The following is a 19,173-nucleotide window of genomic DNA, read 5'->3' as shown; positions in this document are numbered from 1 at the left end:
GTCTGGGGTACATGCTGATGCAGCACCGTAAGGTTGTGGCATACGCCTCACGGCAGTTAAGGCCACATGAAATGAACTATCCGACTCACGACTTAGAACTTGCTGTTGTTGTGTTTGCTCTAAAGATCTGGAGACGTTATCTCTACAGTGTTAAATTTTAAGTTTTCTCATATCACAAGAGTTTGAAGTACCTCTTTGAGCAGAAAGAGTTGAATATGCGTCAGAGGCGGTGGATGGAGCTTCTGAAAGACTATGACTTCGAGTTGAACTACCATCCTGGGAAGGCGAATATTGTGGCGGATGCCTTGAGCCAGAAGTCTCTATGTGCTGCTTGGATGATGCTACGAGAGGAAGAGTTATTAAGAGCATTCCAAGGTTTGAAACTGAGGGTTAGAGAAGAGTTTGAGACTCTGTGCTTAAGTCAACAGATTTCTAGTGATTTCAAAGCTGAACTCCTAAAGGTTAACAGAATGACAAAGAATTGTATAAGGTTTTGCCGGCGATTGAACAAGGCAAATGGTGCAGAGTGTCAGAAGACAAGGATTGTTTATGGAGGTTCTAGGACTGGATTATTGTGCCAGATGTTGGAGATTTGAGACAAAGCATCTTGAAGGAAGATCATAAGAGCGGATTCTCAATCCATCCGGGAAGTACCAAGATGTATCAAGATATGAAGACGATGTTCTGGTGGCCAGGAATGAAAAATGATGTGGCGTTGCACGTTTCCAAGTGTTTAACTTGCCAGAAAGTTAAGATTGAGTACCAGAGACCATCAGGAACCCTTCAGCCTTTGGATATTCCACAATGAAAGTGAGAGAGTATTGCAATGGACTTCGTGTTGGGCTTACCTAGAACTCGGACTGGTTATGATGCTATCTGGGTGATTGTGGATCGACTGACCAAGTCGGCTCACTTCCTTCCCATTCGGATAATTTGCACGATGGAGGAGTTAGCTCGGATGTATATTAAACAGGTTGTAAGGTTGCACGGCATGCCTTCCACCATTATATCTGACAGGGATCCTCGATTCACATCAAGGTTCTGGGGAGCCTTTCAGCGAGCATTTGGCACTCAATTGAGTCTAAGCACTGCATATCACCCTCAAACATATGGTCAGACAGAAAGAACAATTCAGACTTTGGAGGATATGCTTAGAGCTTATGTTTTGGACCAGTCGGCGAGCTGGAATCGGTATATGACCCTAGTGGAGTTTGCTTATAACAACAGCTACCATGCGAGTATCAAAATGGCTCCGTATGAGGCTCTGTATGGTAGGAAATGTCAATCTCCGCTATGCTGGTATGAAGCGGGAGAAAGAAGCTTGCTAGGGCCTGAGATGATAGCTGAGACCACGGAACAGATAAAGAAGATTCGTAACCGAATGCTTATAGCTCAAAGTCATCAGAAGAGCTATGCTGATCAAAGGCGAAAGCCTTTAGAATTTGAGGAAGGAGAACATGTCTTTCTGAAAGTTACTCCAACCACCGGAGTGGGAAGAGCCATTAAGACTAAGAAACTGAATTCCCGTTACATTGGACCGTTTGAGATCCTGAAGAGAATTGGACCAGTGGCTTATAGGATCGCTTTACCACCGCATCTTTCGAACCTACACGACGTGTTTCACGTGTTGCAGCTTCGTAAATATACTCCTGATCCAAGTCGTGTCCTGGAACCAGAATCGGCTCAAGTAAGGGAAGATCTGACGCTCCCAATAGCCCCAATTAGGATTGATGACACCAGTATCAAGCGTTTACGCAGGAAAGAAGTATCATTGGTGAAGGTAGCTTGGAGTCGGGCTGGTATTGAAGAGCATACTTGGAAGCTTGAGTCAGATATGTGGAAGGACTACCCACACTTCTTTTCAGGTAATTGAATCTGAATTTTGAGGACAAAATTCTTAATTAGGTGGGTAGGATGTAAACCCTGCTAAATTAGTAAGTAATTAGTCAATAAATTAAATTTTAATAAGAAAAAATAGAAATAAAAATCTTATATTAAAATAGGATAGAGCTCTTTAAAACAAGAATTTTGACACTAATTTCAAAAAAATTGACTCAAAATTGGATCGGACAGACCGAATCGATCGACCGGGCCCGTGAACCCAACCGGACCCATCACGTAAAACGTTCCTAGTATTAACTATTTAATATATGAGCCTTTATGATATTAACTTTGTTTACAATTTTAAGAAAAAGGCAATACTTTTTTGTTTCAATTTCATTTGTGTAAAATCATTAGCCAAAATCAATAAAAAATATTCATCTGATAAAATTATATTCAAATAAATTTAAATTCACATAATTATTATTAATACAGTATAGTTAGTTAATACAAATTCAATAACAGTACCTGCTTTTTTTATATAAAAAAAATATCAATACTCTAAATAATAAAATCGAAGGAAAATAAACTCTACAAAATAACTTTACTCACAAATAGACTCTTCTATTTATCTGTAGCTTCACAACGAGCCTTCATGCTTGTATCTTTGAAAGAGTTTGGAAATTTGGTGTGAGAACAAAGCCACTCATTCTCGATAAAGAATATGAATGTTGTAAAAGTAAATAATAGAATGCAAATAATCAAATTGTGTCTCAAGAATATTTGTTTTTATTAATTCCCTAAGTTCGTTGAATTTACTCTACCCGATTAAATATTTTTTTCAAATTATTATGTTTCTTGAAACAAGGTTTCAGTCTGCATCGTCTTTAAATATAATCATAAGGTAACACACAAGCAAATCATTCAAACAAAAATACAGCAATTCCTGCATAAAACAAATAACAAGAAATTCACCCAAATAACATAACAATTCAAGCACACCCAAGCAATTCATACAATGCATATGATAAATATCTCACTATAAAAAAATTTTGATAATTACGGCAATTTTTTGGGGTTATTACGGCAGTTTGAACTATCATTATTACTTTAAATGGTGACTAAAGAAAACCGCCGTAATTCTAAGCGTTATTTGATTATTACGGCAGTTTTTAAAAAACCGTCACAATTTCCATTGTTAAAATTGCAGTTTTTAACATGTTAAAACGGAAATTCAAACTACTGTTATTTTTAGATAAAATAATATTTTTTTCTTGGTTCAAACGACAGTTCAAACCGTCGTTATTTCCATATAAAACGGCATTTTTTAGTTGGTTAAAACGATGTTTGAAATCGTTATTTTACCGGGTTAAAATTGAATTTCATGTTTAAAACGGCATTTATGAACCACTATTTTTACCTTGATAAGTGGCACATTTATGAATGATATATACATTACGTACGTATGGAAATACTAGGCACGTGTATCATTAGGCAAATAGTAGCCAACACTCCAAGTCTCCAACTCCACTAAATTCTTATCATGTAGGTTGTTGCCCCCGTTAATTTAGGGCAAGAGCCAAGCCAACATGGTCTTGTTATTTCAGTTTATGCAAGCTTTGAACTGGTAAAATCTCCTCAAAACTAATGATGCTAATTTACTATAGTTTTTGCATTTTTGCATCAAGTACATTGAATTTTAGACAAAATCCATATATTTATTTGCAGTTTGTATTTTCCTTTAAATGTAAATTAGATAAAGCCTTGTTATTGGACATTTACATTCTATGGAATTTGAAAAGTGAGTAGTGATGATCAATATCTATATACGTATGTGATTGCTTAATCAGAATTCGAAATATAATGCATCTTATGAAACAATGAAATAGTCCAAATTTGATAGAACCCCGCCCATACAAGAATGACTTAAATTGAATAATGTTTCATTGAATGGAATTCACTTAGTTACGTGCGGCAGAATGCGAAAGATATTTACTATTTATACAATGCTAATATGCTATCTTATACCTCATTCATGTATTACTATTTTTAGAAATGCTGAAGGTAACATAATTGCAATTTGTGCTACTAAAATTATATGTGCCTCATCACCTAAAAAGGAAAAATTGTATTTGCATACGCTTCAAAATGAAATATATTAATATTACACTTGAAGGAGATATAAAATAAATAAATAAAAAGAATCATATTATAAATAACGTTAGGGATCAGAAAACATGAGGATATGTGATAGCAATTTTCAGTTTTATTACCCAAATTCTCAACAAGTACACACATTTCTCTCCCTCTCCCTCTCCCTCTCCCTCTCCCTCTCCCTCTCGCCTAACCTGTGCCATGCCCGTGAGAAAATTGAAAGAATGAAAAAATGAAAGCTCATTTGATATTCAACTGTTTTCCACTCTCTTCATCGTGGCTATCAAAAATGAAAAATTGTGACTCCTATAAATAGCATGCTAAACACTATTCCTATGACTATCATTTCTGTGAAGACATACAACAATCCTATGTTGGCTATGTATACCATCCCTAACTCTCAAATAATTATTGTCACTGGCTCACTGCTGTCAGCATTTGGTTAACAGTTATCTACAAAAAGAATATGCCAAAGCAAGCATATGCTGAAAAATCATCAAGACTTCTGCTGAATACGCTCATCCAATATAAACTTGTATTTTTTGTAAGGAAGAAGCTGCAGCATCTACAAGCATAGAAGGCTATAGAAAAATAGTGGTATGAATGCATTGTCAAGTTGTGCTGTGTATGCCTCCAACAAACCACTAACAGTCACAGATAGAAGCAGCGAGAACCAATTCTGCAAAATGGTCAGTAACAAATCGTCAAAGGGAAAGCCAGAAATCCAGAGAATATATATAATTGCAGGCCTCTCCGATTAGCTTTCCTCGTTTATTTTCTCAAAAGTAAATGAAAAATTCTTGTTTTTATCTCAATGGAAAGCGATCAGAGAGAGGAAGAGAGAGAATAGTACCTGGGTGAAAATGTGTCCACTTGAAGCTAACAATAGAAGGAGTAACCAGCAAGAAGCTAGAACAGACGTTATACCAGCTGCAGTACCTTCAATTGTTTTCTCTGACAAGTAGAAAAAGCTGCTATTCATATCAAATCATATAACGCAAACAGAAGTTAAAGATCATTGAGAAAAAAGAATACTTACTGCCAGTTTTACTCCACCTTAGAACACCATACTTGTGCCCAATTAATGATGCCTGTATTATGGAAGAAGAAGAAGATGAAGATGAAGATGAAGATGAAGATGATGATGATGATGATAAAGCACAATTTATTTATCCTTCATAAAACACAATCAATAACCATGTAGGCCAAATATCATATATTTCAGAAACGAAAATATTACCATTGTATCTCCAATTCCTAGACTCAATATTCCCGCAAAAGGAGCAAGGGGTCGATCATTGTAACCGGAAGACAACCAAATAGGAAGTGCACATCCAAGTAAAAGTGAGAAGTGGCTGAGAAAAGAAAGTTCATCATGAAAGGGAACGAGATGGAACTAATGTTCATCATAAATATATGCTCTTAAATTTGATTTAAACAAGAAAGAAAGTGTGAAGTACCTGAGAATTAGAAAATCAGAATCCCGGTGATCAGTGAATGCATTCATAAACTGATGAATTGGTTGTCCCAAAGGCCAGATTCTCCATATCTGGGTCAAACAATATCAATGTCAGAGCAATTAACGAGAAACAAAAGTTGTAAAACCAATCAGCCTGCTTTGAATTGCTTTAGAAAACTAGATCATATTTGTTGGTGGTGATTTTCAATGTAACACTTCAGTTAAATGAAAGAGCAAAAAGAAAAAACTTGTGAATATCAAAGCGTTTCAAAATTCCAAAATTCAACATGAACAAATATCCAAATTTCCCCTTACATTCTTTCCAGGTTGATCGATAACAATACATGGATAATGGATTATTGCACATATTCCTCACAGGACCTACAGCCTGCCCAACTCAACCCTCAGCCACATACAGATACACCCAAAATGGTTGGTTGATTTCAATTTCATCACATTAGTGCAAATCTATGCTACTTTGGGTTTAGAACCAGATTTCTGTGGACACTTTATAAGAAACTATGATCAAAGAAACATGCCAATTCAAAGTATAAAGTAACAAGTGCTAAGTATGCAACAAGGGATGCTTACTCGAATAATTTCTAACGTCAAGAAAACTGCCAGAGCTGCACCAAAACCCAGATCAAGAAACTCTGGCTGAAAGCAATGAAACAGTGAGAAATTTATATTTTGTTGGAATATATATTACTGCCTAACCTAGTAATGGTCACACAGTGTGGGTGTAAGAAGAATATATTATTAGAATAAATTTGGCATTGCCACTCCTTCACTCAAAGTAGGAAATAATGCAGTGGACTTTTGTAAATAATAAATTATGTCCCAAATCACCTGTAAGATAAGAGCAGGTACAAACATCAAGACAGCCAATAGATGGTAGTATTTCCGCAGAAGAATTCTCTCAACTCTACTGTTCTTAGAGATGTCATAGACATATAACACAGAGAGACATATTACACAAACCCAATAGATACACAGTGATAGTCTTTTGAATGGATCTGATAAAACAAAGGATAGGACCCTGCAAATAAATGTTCAAAAGAGAGAGTTTATTAATCATACAAAACAGGGAATAGTAATGATATAATGATGCAGTGATATATACAATGGCAACTAACAAAAGAAATCATATTGAATACGATATCATACCAGAGAATAGGATGCAGATGAAATTCATGCACAAACTGCATCCATAATGGTACAATCCCAACCATGACCAATACAAAGAGAGAAAAAAAAATAACCGATCTTCTAATCTCACTGTATCTTCTTGACTCAGCAGAAGCTGTATTTGTGGACCATTCCCATACACGAAGAATATATTTGAAAGGTATTGGATATAGCAGAAGGCCAAGCAGCACTCCCTGTCAGAACAGAAAACTAACTTACTGATCCAGCTTACATTAACCAGTTACACGAGTTAGCTCATACCTGAATTATGATGCCTATCTCACTTCGACTAGTTTCATACTCTGCAGTGACCAAATCTGATGACATCAGTAGTCCACATAGCTGTTCAAAACGTAATCACCAACTAAATCCATATCCATCTTATATTACTAGAAATGAGATAAATGCGTAAAGAAACACTAACCCTCATAACAGTAAGCAACAGCATGTCACCAAAATAGAGAACAATACCAGCTGTCACCAAAAGTGCTTCCCCTGGAAAAAAAGGGGAAACTTTAATGATAAACAACCAGTCCAAAAAGTAAATAAATGAAAAATTTCCAGATTTCAGATAAGGCTGTGAAATGAACTGTTATTGACCAAACGAAAAAGTCAAACATGCAATGATCCTATATGATTCAATGGTGTTTGATTTCAATAGCTATAAAAGGTCTAGATGTATCGGAGTTCGTAAAACAGACGATGCACTCATGTTCAAAGTAAAGTGACCACTTTAACAGTAAAATGAAAATCCCATGCAGCTAGAAGAGCAGATGGCTAAACCACCAGCATAAATTTCACTTTGCAACACATACCAATGGAAGCACAAGATGGAAAAGTTCCAAGAAAATGCTGAATTAGCATCACTGCTGCCAATCCATGACCAAGGACCCATGACAGCTTGCATGCAAGTTGCAAGCCTGCATAGAAGACGATTTTCCATAACTGAATTGAAACAGAAAAAATCACAATGTTTCTCTTCTTTATACAACAATGACGAAGCCTAAGTATGAGCAGTTGCTCATGAAATATTAAAAAAAGAAGGGGGCATACACAACTCACCACTTTGGGAGGAGGTGGAAGCAAGTGCCAGAAAGCACAGCGAAGCTTGCAAAAACAAGAAGCACAAGCCAAACCCTAAACCCCAATCCTTACGCGAAAGAGGAGTGCGGTGCGACAGAACAAAACTGAGGAACACGAGCACCACGAAGCTGGTGGCAGATGTTGCCCAGTATTGCAATGTCATATAGTGAATCTCTACATACATGCAAAAATACATAAAAATTCACCATACGTTAATTGTAAAATCAACAGAATTGAAATTGCGAAAGTATAGAACCTTGAAGATTAACTTGTGCCGATGAGAATCCTCTTGATAATTGCGTCAACTTGGAGAGTAGAAGAGCAGGGAGAGTCACGGCGCCGAGGAGGATTCCGGAAGAAGCACCGCGTCTGAAATGAATTCACGAGAATTTGGTGGAAGGAGAAAAAAAAAACAACGGAGAATCGCTAGAATTTGGATGAAATAGAGAAATTGAATAGAAACAGGTAGATACCTGGTGCAGAAGAGGGAAGAGGAAGAAGCGGCAGCGTCGTAGCTGATCTCAATGAAGGAGGCTGCAAGGGCAAGGAAAGAAAGTGGGACACCATGGGAGAGTAAGAGAGAGAAAGGGAGAGAGAAGAGTATATGAGCGATGAAGAATAGCACAACGGCTCTCTCGCCGTTAAGAACAGGAGAGGGAAGTTTTCCCACATCAGTAAAATTGAACACCAAGACTTTGTCTTTAACCACTCTCTCAGTATGAGCAGCTTCAGTGCAAAGAGCAGCAAGGTCGGCACCAACATACCCATGAGTATCTTTTGATATTCTCTCCAAATCAACCTACAGTAAAAGAATCAGAATAGTTGACCACAAAATATTTAAGGATGTCGACGACTAAACTGGAAAAAAGATAGAAGTGAATATACAAACACTTAACAGATTGCAAAATTCAGATCCATACAAAAATGTAACCACATGGAAAACAACTTTAAACACCAATATAAGTTACAAATGCTCTCTATTTACCTCATCAGAAAGCTTCATGTTCTTGGTATGTATGCGAAGGACTTCAAGTCGACCGACTTCATCAGGAACACCAATGTCAATTTCTCTATCAAATCTACCAAACCTTCTTAATGCTGGGTCAATGCTATTTGGATGATTTGTTGCACCAATAACAATAACATGTGCATGAGACTTCAATCCGTCCATAAGAGTCAAAAGTTGTGAAACAATCCTCCTTTCAACTTCACCATTTGTCTTCTCCCGCTTGGGTGCAATCGAATCAATCTCATCAATAAATATGATGGATGGAGCATTCTTTTCTGCTTCTTCAAATGCTTTCCTGAGATTGCTTTCACTCTCTCCGGCCAATTTGGACATAATCTCTGGACCATTAATACAAAAGAAGAAAGCTCCGGTTTCATTAGCAACAGCTCTTGCTATTAGTGTCTTACCAGAGCCAGGGGGTCCATAGAGCAAAATTCCCTTGGGTGGCTTAACACCAATCGACTTAAAAAGCTGAGGATGTCTCAGTGGAAGCTCTACAAGCTCACGGATCTGTGCCATTTGCTTCCTAACACCACCCACATCATCGTGTCCAACTTCATCCAGCCTTTCTTCATCCTCCCGTTTCACGGGTTCACCTTCACAGAAAATTTCAGTGTCTGGAGCAACCACACAATACTCCCCAGGATCAGTTTCAATGACCTTGAACTCTACACTTCTCATCCCTCCTTGGACAAGGAATAAATCTCCTTTTCTGACAGGGCGATAAGCCTCCAAGAAATAAGCTGCAAGTTATACAACAAATAATTAGTATGTTAGTATACATTTCCATCACATAAGACTTCCACAAAACTAAAATAAAAAATATTCCCCAGATATGTAAAATTCCAGCTTGAAATGCATAGAATCAGGTGGAAAGGCGATTCTACAAATAGATCAATGTGGTAAAATATCACAATCTACAAAAGGTAGTCAATAGAAATATGCATTCATAAAATAGACAGCATAAGGTCCAGCCAGCTACAACAAAAGGAGTTCCAACAAAGAAAGATAACAAGTCAACTCACTATAATCAGGACAAAAGAGAAAAGAAAAGCTTCATAATATCATATAGTCCAAGGCTTATTATGAATATCATCAACTCATGAAGCAAGGACCCAATTTTAAAGTTCAGCAATAAAGCACTTCAAAAAAATAAAACCATAATCAAAAGGTAATCTATCCTATGGAGGGAAGTCCCAGAACAAATCAGAATTTGCTACTGAAGCAGTCATAAGTCATAACAACCGAAACTATGCTAATCTCTGCAACATGAGAGCAAAGTAGGCTAGAAACTCACGTTTCAAGTAAGCATCAAACAGATTTCCAGTGACACCTTCGACAGTATCGTCAATAGGCAGAATGTGGACTCGTTTCCCATACTTAACATCATGGCACTGATGCACAGACACAACATCACCAAGACGAACCCTCAAATTGGATCTCACAACCTTGTTCATCCTGATTTTGGGCTCCTCGCAATTGTCATCAGCAAGTGCAATGCAAATAGTGTCCTTCCGTTTCTTTCCCTGCACCACAAAACAAGCATCACAAACGACAAGCCCCATGAAGACATCACATAATAACACAGCACAATGACCAAATAACCCAGCACAGAACACCAAAATGCTCACCAAACAAGTCCAAAAACAATAAAAGTTAGTTTTAAACTTCAATTCAATTCAAAATAATAAGTTTCAACATAATATACACAAGCAGAGAACTTGAAAATTGATTAAAGACAAACACACAAAGAAGATTAAAATAGGTCATCACCCAAGTCCAAAGACACTACCAAGTTTTCTTTTCTCCTTTTGATCCCAAAAACATTAGTATGTTTTAGCTAAACCCTTAAAACAGACCACAATTTCCTCACAAAATAAACGAAACCCATGTTTGGGAACTAGATTGCAAACCACCGAAAAGGTTCAAAGAAGTTACCTTGATGAGAATAGTATCGCCGCTGAAAAGTTGGAGTTTTTCCATTGTCTGTGGGTGCATGGCCACGACGGAATTATCATCGTCGACGGCTTCATCGACGACCAATCTGTTCGGCAACTTCTTGCGTTCGAGAATCGCGGTGGAGAAGTCCTTCTTCCCCGATTTCCTGCGAAAAGAAAGAAAAAGAAAACGATTTTTATTTGAATTTTTGGGGCAAACATAACCATGAAACGAAAACATTAATAAAAGAAAAAGAAGTGAGTACGAGTTGACTCACGAGTCGGATGATTCGCCCTGGTGAGACATTGGCGATTTGGTGGAATCGGAAGATCAGAAAAGTGCAGAGGAAACGGAAGAGACATAACCGAACCGGTGATCGAATCCATTGGTTTATTTGTTTAATTGGTAAATTATTGGTTAACTGGTAAAATCAGTATTACATAAAAAAAAATATGAAAAAAAAAGATAAATAAGTTCTGGTTTTTTAATTAGTGGATATTTAAATTTTTAAAATTTTAAAAATATATTTAAATTTTTAATCTTTTAAAATTTGGATATATCGATCTCTTATGTTTATTTGGATCTATTAAATCCAACAAAAAAATTAAATATAATTTTTTTGTATTGACTTAGTTGATACGGATATACATTTGAGTTATAACTCATTGGCTAAAAATATTTTTTTTTTAAATAAAGAAAGCTCAACACAATAACGTGGAGCATCTAAGAAATAGTCATAACAAAACAAAACCAAACTAGAACATAAAAAATCTCTGTCATCTCCGGCATTGCCATCAACAACTAAGGGGATCAGTACCAGTCCATTCTTTGTAGTTCAAAAACGTCTTTCTTTGTATGATCTCAACACCTGTTTCTATATTGTTGAAGATCCTGTTGTTACGTTCTAGCCAAATATTCCAGATTACTGCAAAGAACTCAGTCAGCCACATTTTCTGCTCCTGTTTTCTAGGGGTGAGTACGGATCGGTTTGGTTCGGATTCATGATAAAATTAGAATCGAACCGATCAAAATATAATTGGTTCGGTTTGGTTCGAATTTATATTTTTTTGTATATGTATCCGAACCAAACCAAACCTATTAATAACGGATTGGTTCGATTCGGGTAATTGGGTACCCGTTGACTTTGAAATTCATTAAAAAAAAAATCAAATTTTTATCTTAAAAATTCAACAAGTACAATAAACATGTAACATCAATAGAAATAATCCAAACATGTTAAACACCAAATACACTAAAAACTAAAACTCATTAAAATCCAAACATATTAATAGTGAATAATCTTTGTCTAATGGAAAAGTCATATAATATATATTTAATTAATATATGATCGGGTTCGCGGGTTGGTTCGGGTTCCGCACCCCATAACCGATACCCGAACTAATCACTAACAAAGACCATCGGTTTGGTTCGGGTTGAACCCGATTATCCATTGGTTTCAGAACCAATTTAATTGGTTCGGTTCGGATTCGGACAGATAATCGGGTACCCGCTACCCGTGCTCACCCCTACTATTTTCTGTTAGGCAAGCCAGACCAACTCTCAAACAATTCTTTAATGGTTGCTGGGACAACCCAATCTCTATCAAAAAACCTTAGCCAAGTGCACCACACCTGCCACGTAAACTCACACAAAAGAAATAAATGATGTATAACTTCCAACTCCTGTTTACATAAAACACACATAATGTCACACTGTGGAAGAACTCCTAATCTACTTAACCTCTCTTTAGTATTCGCTCTACCTACTAGCACAAACCAAGCAAAGAGCTCAATTCTTGGAGGTACCAACCTTCTCCAAAGTGAACTTGTGAAGCTATAACTCGTAATATCTTCAAAAAGAGTTTCCGACTGCAACACCTACATAAAAGAGTTAGTAGAAAAAACACATTTATTATCAAATTTTCATAGATTTTGCTACGGTATAAATAGTCATTTGATTCTACACATGTAGAATACACATGTTGATTATGTAGCCAATATTCACCAAATTCTGTCGGTTCCTATAGTTTCACCAAATTTTCAATTAGGTCCCTATACTTTTTTTCTTTTCAATTAGGTCCCTATACCATATTAAATTTTTTAATTAAGTCCTTATTAACGGTAAAAGTTAAAAAAAAAAACGTTTATGAAATATAAATTTACTAATTTACCCTCACCCCTTCTCTTCTCTTTCACCCTCACCTCCATCATCTTCTCGCCCTCCTTTTTTGTCTCCACCCTTTCTCTACCAATAAGCTCCCTTCTTTCATGGTAGAAATTGTCATACAACACAAATTCAAAACTAAATTTTTGCTAAATTTTTAGCATGATCAAAAATAGAATTTTTGTCATGACATAATCATTTAAATTACAAACAAAACACATAATCAGAACCCATAATCAGAATTTTTTAACACAATCAATTTTGTTTAACATAATCATTGAGCAGAAGTAAAACCAATTCAAAAACAGAAGTAAAAGTAGAAGTATAATCAAGCAAAAACAAAATAAAACTGAAGCAGAATGAAGCAAAAGTAAAATGAAGCAGAAGAAAAGGTAAAAGCAAAATAAAGCAGAACGGAGGCCGAATTTGAGACGGTAAACACCGATAACGGACACGAAGGAAGCAGCTCGTCGATAACATCTTCCAACAACGATGGCAGCAGCCGTGTCACCCTTCATCACTTCGCTCTTCCTCAACCCCTTTCTTACTCCTTGCAATGTGATATCTCTTTTGTGGTCTCTCTGTCGTATTGTCTTTCTCTCTCTTGAGGCGTGAAGGATAGTGAAACAAGGATTCGATGATGCTCCTGTTCGATCGACGCAACAGATCTGGGAAGGTAGAGAAGCCGAATGTGACGGTGTCGGAGGCCGTCTCAAAGGTCGACACAACAGATTTGGGAGCTTTTATTCAGTGGAAATCCTAGCATAGTTCCGAGAGTTTTTCTTCAGTGGATAATGCATGGGTTTGGACCTTCTTCATCGCCAGCATCACCGCCACTCAGCCGCATCGACACCTATGAACTTTTCCAAAGCGATGAACTTCCATCGAATGTTCTCTTTCTCCCACAGTTTCTCCAACTCCTTCTTCCCTTTAATCCCTTGTGTTTTTGGTCATTGAATCGAGTTTGGGAGGTGGAAGGAGAGGTGGTCGGGGTGGAATTGGAGAGGAAGGAGGGGTGCGGTGGAGGTGAGAGGAATGAAGGTCAGAGAGAAAGAGGCAAGAGCAGAGGAGGGAGACGGAAAGGTGGAAGAAGAGTGAATGATTAATTTTGTCTTTTTCAAAATAAAAAAGGAGACACAATTTATGAATTTAGAGAAAATGGAGGGAATATTCAATTTAGGAATAGAATATTCCGTTAAATCGAACAGTTTTGTTACGGTAGGGACCTAATTGAAAAAAAAATATTGGTTCAGAGATCTAATTAGAAAGAAAAAAAATATAGGGACCTAATTGAAAATTTGATGAAACTATAGGACCGGCAGAATAATTAAACCTTTAAATTATTAACTTAGTGATTATCTTGAGTTTGTACAAGAAGGTTGTGGGTTTAATATTCATTCACTATATATATAATTTTTAAATTTAAATATATATTATATAATATATTAGAAGTGCTGGTAAAAGAGGATAGGATATACTCTGAACTCGCATTTGATCCTACCCACAAATAAATTTTACTTCCATTATATCCTATTCGCAGCAGATCGGATAGACAACTTTACTAATCAAATTTAGTAGGGTTATGCACCTGTCGATAATGTAAATATTGTTAGCTCTAATTAAAAAGTTATATATTTTTATTTATAAAATATGACAATAAGTATATTTTTATTTTTCATATATTTTTATTTCTCCAAAATAAATAGTTTAGTGTATATTTTTTGTCTAGAATTTGATAATAAGTATATCATTTATGTAGAATATATTTGTTTTAAAGAGCTTACATTTCGTTATCATTAGCAAAGGTAAAAAGAACTAATAATTTTTATTTGTAGGTATTTATTAGCGATAAATGGTATAATGAAATTTATTTAAAATTTTATAACTTTTCTAAAAGAATCTTTGTATTTTTATACATAAATAACTCTCCGTTTTTAATTGTAATCACTAGCAAATTTAAATATTTAATAAATCTCATTAGACATAAATTAAAAAAATATGTGGGGCCTACTAATTATATAATTGCAAAACTCCAATTGCATGGGTCTTATACTGACGCTGCTACTCTATTATTATCATGCATTGATATGCTATTTTCGCTGTGGTTTCTATATGTGTTGAAAGAATCTTCCTTCTACATGGTAGCACAACCCAATTTTTATACAACATTATTTTCTTTGGCTAAAAATATAAAATAGTTAAAATTTTAAAATTAAAATTTAAAATAAATATATTCACTAATATTTTAATATGTAAATATAAATATTAAAATATTTAATACTTATTTTAATAATTATATAAATTCTAAAGAATATTAAATAAAAAAAAGTGAGTATAAAATTAAAATTAAATTAAATAAATATAAAATAATTTAATTATATACGTATAGAATATATATATATATATATATATATATATATATATATAAAATAATAATTAGCACATAAATTGATAAGAAAGCAACCAGCCTAATGACGTGGTATGTTGATGTGTAGGTGGAGAATATGAGTTTAAATTTATAATCATGCTTTTGAATATTTTTTAATATTTATAGAACCCTTAAATATGTGTGTAAATGTGTAGTGTGCGTAAATTTGTAATATCTAAAATTGGCCGTTATCCAATCCATCTTACCAAAAGAAAAACTTATATAATAGCTTAACTATTATTAATCTTGAACTTAACATATTAGACTCTTTTACAAAAACTGGTAGCTAACAACCAATATAACTAACTTTTCTTCTTGATTTTCTTTAAAACTGTGACATCCTATAGGCTATAGGTGTCTCCTCAAACTTAAGTTGTTTCTTGAAACTACTCTAAATTTGCTCCTTAATTTGTCAAATGTGGTTGCTGTAGGGAATTTTGTTAAGATATTAGTAATTTATTCATAATGAGGTATATGAACAACATGTAATGCTCGACTTGCTATCTTATCTCAAATTTAATATCAAGTTGAAAGTGTTTTGTCTTGTCATGCAACGCTCGATTAGCAGTGAGTAATACAATGCTCATATGGTCATAAAATATATGCTTATTGTTAATTGTTTTCTACAAGACCAAAAAATTAAATCAGTGCCTAAGAAGATGCAGAATCCTGAAATTGATTTTTGATCCTCTAAATCTGAGATCCAATCAGAATCAACAAACCCATGAAGCCTATCGTCAATATACTTGTAGAGAGTTAATCCATCTCTTTTTTTCCTTGTAAGTATCATAATATTCTTTTCACAGTAGTGTGCTAACAAGAGACAATGTATAAATTAGCTAACCTTGCTAACTGCAAAAGACAAATCCAGTCGATATTGTAGAGTACAACCCACTACTTATAGAGTTTAGGGTCCTCAAATGTTTCAAAGACAAAAGACAATAATTGTAATGATGATATCATTAGTGACTTAGTGTTGGCATTGAACTTGGCTCTACCATACCAAAATTTGAGAGTAAATCATTTATATTTTGTTTGGGATAAGTGTAATTGTCCTTGTTTTTGTCATTGAACTTCAATTCCCAAGAAATAACTAAGTTGCCCAAGATCTTTCAATAAGAAAATAGTATCCAATTTTTTAATAATAGAACTTGTTCAAATTATTTATATTTTATTTGTGGTGTTTTTTTATAATTGAGTCTAAATTACTACTTATTTAAATATGAAGTAAATTCGGTTTATTATTTCATTTATTTGAGGTTTATTTGAATCCGAAAATGGATTAGATATGTTCTTCTTGATGAATGAGCTTTTTTACTGCTAATTCAAATATGAAGTAAATTCAGTTCATTATTGGACTCTTTTCTGTTTATTACAGCTGCCCTCTAAAACCCTACACCAGGCCTGCAAAAAATCTTCCACAAGGCAAACAGAGCAAGAACCTCCACTAAATGTGTAAGTTTTAATTAATATCCTTTTTATTAGTTTTGATGTTATATCATAATGTTTTTGGATTATTACTTAAAACTTTTCTCTATTGTCTTGCAGTTCTTCCCATCTTTGGTATTGGAAAGATGATGCACATTCCTTCAGCCTTGGCATAAGTCCCCCAACCTCTCAACCAAGTCTCCCAAACTCTCAACCAACTGTAACACAATTAGAAATGTTGGCAGACGCGGTGATGGACGCTGGGGTGGCAGTAGCATTACAATTTGTTGAGGGAACCAGTGTGGAGCTAAGTTTGAGCACCCTTGAAGGGTACAAGACTCCAGAGAAAGAAAAAGAAATAACAGAGGAGCTGATGGAGAAGTGTTATCATTGGATGACACAATTAAAGATTTACAAAGATACAACCAATGAGTATGAAACGATATTCACGTTGGACCATGAACCGCATTTAGAGGGGGCTAGATTCCACTTCATGTCTCTCACACCCGGACAAGATGTAGAAAATACGGTAAATTCTTCGCCTATTACATTAACATTAATGATTTTTCTAAAAACTTTTATACCCATATATCTAATAAATTTCCTTCCTATAGGTAGTCAATGCAATGTGTATGCTTCTCAACAACAAAAAATGTCAACGATTTGAGGAAGAAATATACTGCGTGCCGATGGATAATGTGGTAAACTAAATTTTTTATTCCTTAAGTAATTTATTGGTTCTGATAAATAATTCGGTTCATCTGTTAATTTAGTTTTTCGTTTGTGAATTGAGTTAGGTTCACATCATACTACTGCTAAGTATTCACAAAATCTATTATTCCTTAAGAAATTTGGTTCATCTGTTTGTTTAATTGAGTTCTTTTGCATGCAAAAATGAATTGAAATATATTTTTTTGCTGATTGAATGTATGTGGCTGCTAGTTCAACTCTGAAGTAATTCGGTTTATTTGTGATTTAACTAAGGTTCATTTTGCAGAGTTTAATGTTGGGACTCCATAATGAAGACTACATTGATCCAAACACTAAGAAGGCCTACCAGATCACTCAATATAGGACTACCTCCCTTTTTTTTTTACAAAAGAAAACTAGCATCGCATCCATTTGTAAGTTATGATTTCTAAAACTTCTTTGACAATTCTGTCGCTTGCTATCATTTAGACTGAAATATTCTATCATTTTTCAAAACACCAGCTGTTTGTACCGGTTTGCCATGGAGGACATTGATAGTTGTGGATTGCCGATGTTAAGAAGAAGGCCTTCTATGTGCTTGACGCCGTCAAGAAAAATAAAAAAGATATACCTCAATCAAGAATAATTTTGAACAAATTTGTTGTAAGTTATTTACATAATACATATTTTTGTTGTAAATTATCTCTTATTTCTAGTCATTATCAATCACTCCTTGTGCCTGATTTTATTTTTTGCATCCTTTTTAGGGCTTAATAGTATCCTAGATGGGGGTCTATGCTGTGGCAGAACCTTTAATGTAAGATGGAGAGGGCGTGGAAGTACCGTATATTACGATCAGCGGTCAACGAACAAAGTAAAATCTTTCTTTGCTATAATGCTATTATTAATATGTTTTATTGTGTCATCTATTAATCATATTTTACTTTCTTATTTCTTTCTTAGTTATAATTGCGGGATATACATGATGAAATGGCTAAAAACAATTGATCCTGAAAAGATCAAAAAAAGAGAAGTATCAATGTAAAAACTAAAAACAAGTAAGTAATTTCTAAATTAATAAAATTCGGTTCATTTCTTATTTCAGTTGGGTTCAAATTAAGTAATTTCTTTCAATTGAATTGTAGAAAGAAATTGATGCCTTCAGGCAGGAGTGTGGTCCAACTATTCTATTGCACAAGATAAATAAATTGAGAGACAAAACCATTGAGGCATCTGAAGCCATAAGACTTCCAAAGCCATCCATTGTCCTCTCAAGCCCTTTTTGTAAATTCACATATGGGGATATAGAAAGTAAATAGGTTATAATTTTTTTGACTTGGTGTAAGTAATTGTAATTAACACTAATTTGTTTAACTCGTTGTGAAAAAGTAAACACTTCTTCTTTAATGTATATATGTTAATGTTAATGTAAATGTTAATGTATATATTTATTAGAACTGTCTGGACTACTGTTTTAAATGAATCTAGGTTCACAGTGGATGGATTCAATGTATTTATCAAATATCAGGACCCCCAAAAATACAAATGAACCGAAATTAATTCATTGAATAAACCGAAAAAAGTATATATCACTATTCAATTTTAAAATACCTAAACTATTTAACATAACACAATTGTAGAAAGCTAATTTGAAAAATAAAAAAGTGACTATTCAATAAAACATAACATGAATCGAAATTAACCCTCCTGGAACTCAAATGAACCGAAATTTGATCATACATGAATCGAAATTTATATTAATAAAAACTAAAACTTCTATAATCCTCTTTGGGATAATTCATATCCCGTGCA

General features: G+C 34.7%; 2 protein-coding genes across 3 annotated transcripts; one reads left to right on the top strand and one right to left on the bottom strand.

Moving 5' to 3' along the window:
• The first annotated feature begins 233 nt into the window (after positions 1-233).
• LOC140177524 (uncharacterized) lies at positions 234-808 on the top strand. The gene is made up of 2 exons (XM_072210643.1): positions 234-555; positions 696-808. The coding sequence occupies exons 1-2, from the start codon at positions 234-236 to the stop codon at positions 806-808; spliced, it is 435 nt and encodes a 144-aa protein (XP_072066744.1).
• Positions 809-4,008: 3,200 nt separating this feature from the next.
• Positions 4,009-11,092, bottom strand: LOC112737883 (dolichol kinase EVAN). Of its 2 annotated transcripts, XR_011869531.1 has the most exons (19): positions 10,930-11,092; positions 10,653-10,818; positions 10,012-10,240; positions 8,691-9,457; positions 8,179-8,504; positions 7,962-8,074; positions 7,685-7,879; positions 7,438-7,542; positions 7,047-7,117; positions 6,884-6,964; positions 6,602-6,816; positions 6,284-6,473; positions 6,026-6,091; positions 5,750-5,822; positions 5,436-5,524; positions 5,216-5,330; positions 5,015-5,066; positions 4,829-4,929; positions 4,009-4,654 (listed from the first exon to the last, which is right to left on the bottom strand). XR_011869531.1 is itself a non-coding variant. In XM_025788029.3 (18 exons), exons 1-18 carry the CDS (start codon positions 10,956-10,958, stop codon positions 4,541-4,543), a joined length of 3,024 nt encoding a protein of 1,007 aa, XP_025643814.1. In that variant the 5' UTR covers positions 10,959-11,092; the 3' UTR covers positions 4,009-4,540. The 2 variants fall into 2 exon arrangements, 1 of the variants encoding a protein (XP_025643814.1); XM_025788029.3 differs by lacking the exon at positions 5,750-5,822.
• Between the last annotated feature and the right edge of the window lie 8,081 nt (positions 11,093-19,173).

Source organism: Arachis hypogaea, chromosome 13 (genome assembly GCF_003086295.3).
Source record: "Arachis hypogaea cultivar Tifrunner chromosome 13, arahy.Tifrunner.gnm2.J5K5, whole genome shotgun sequence".
Taxonomy (NCBI): Eukaryota; Viridiplantae; Streptophyta; class Magnoliopsida; order Fabales; family Fabaceae; genus Arachis; species Arachis hypogaea.
This window is presented reverse-complemented; position numbering and strand designations above follow the sequence as displayed.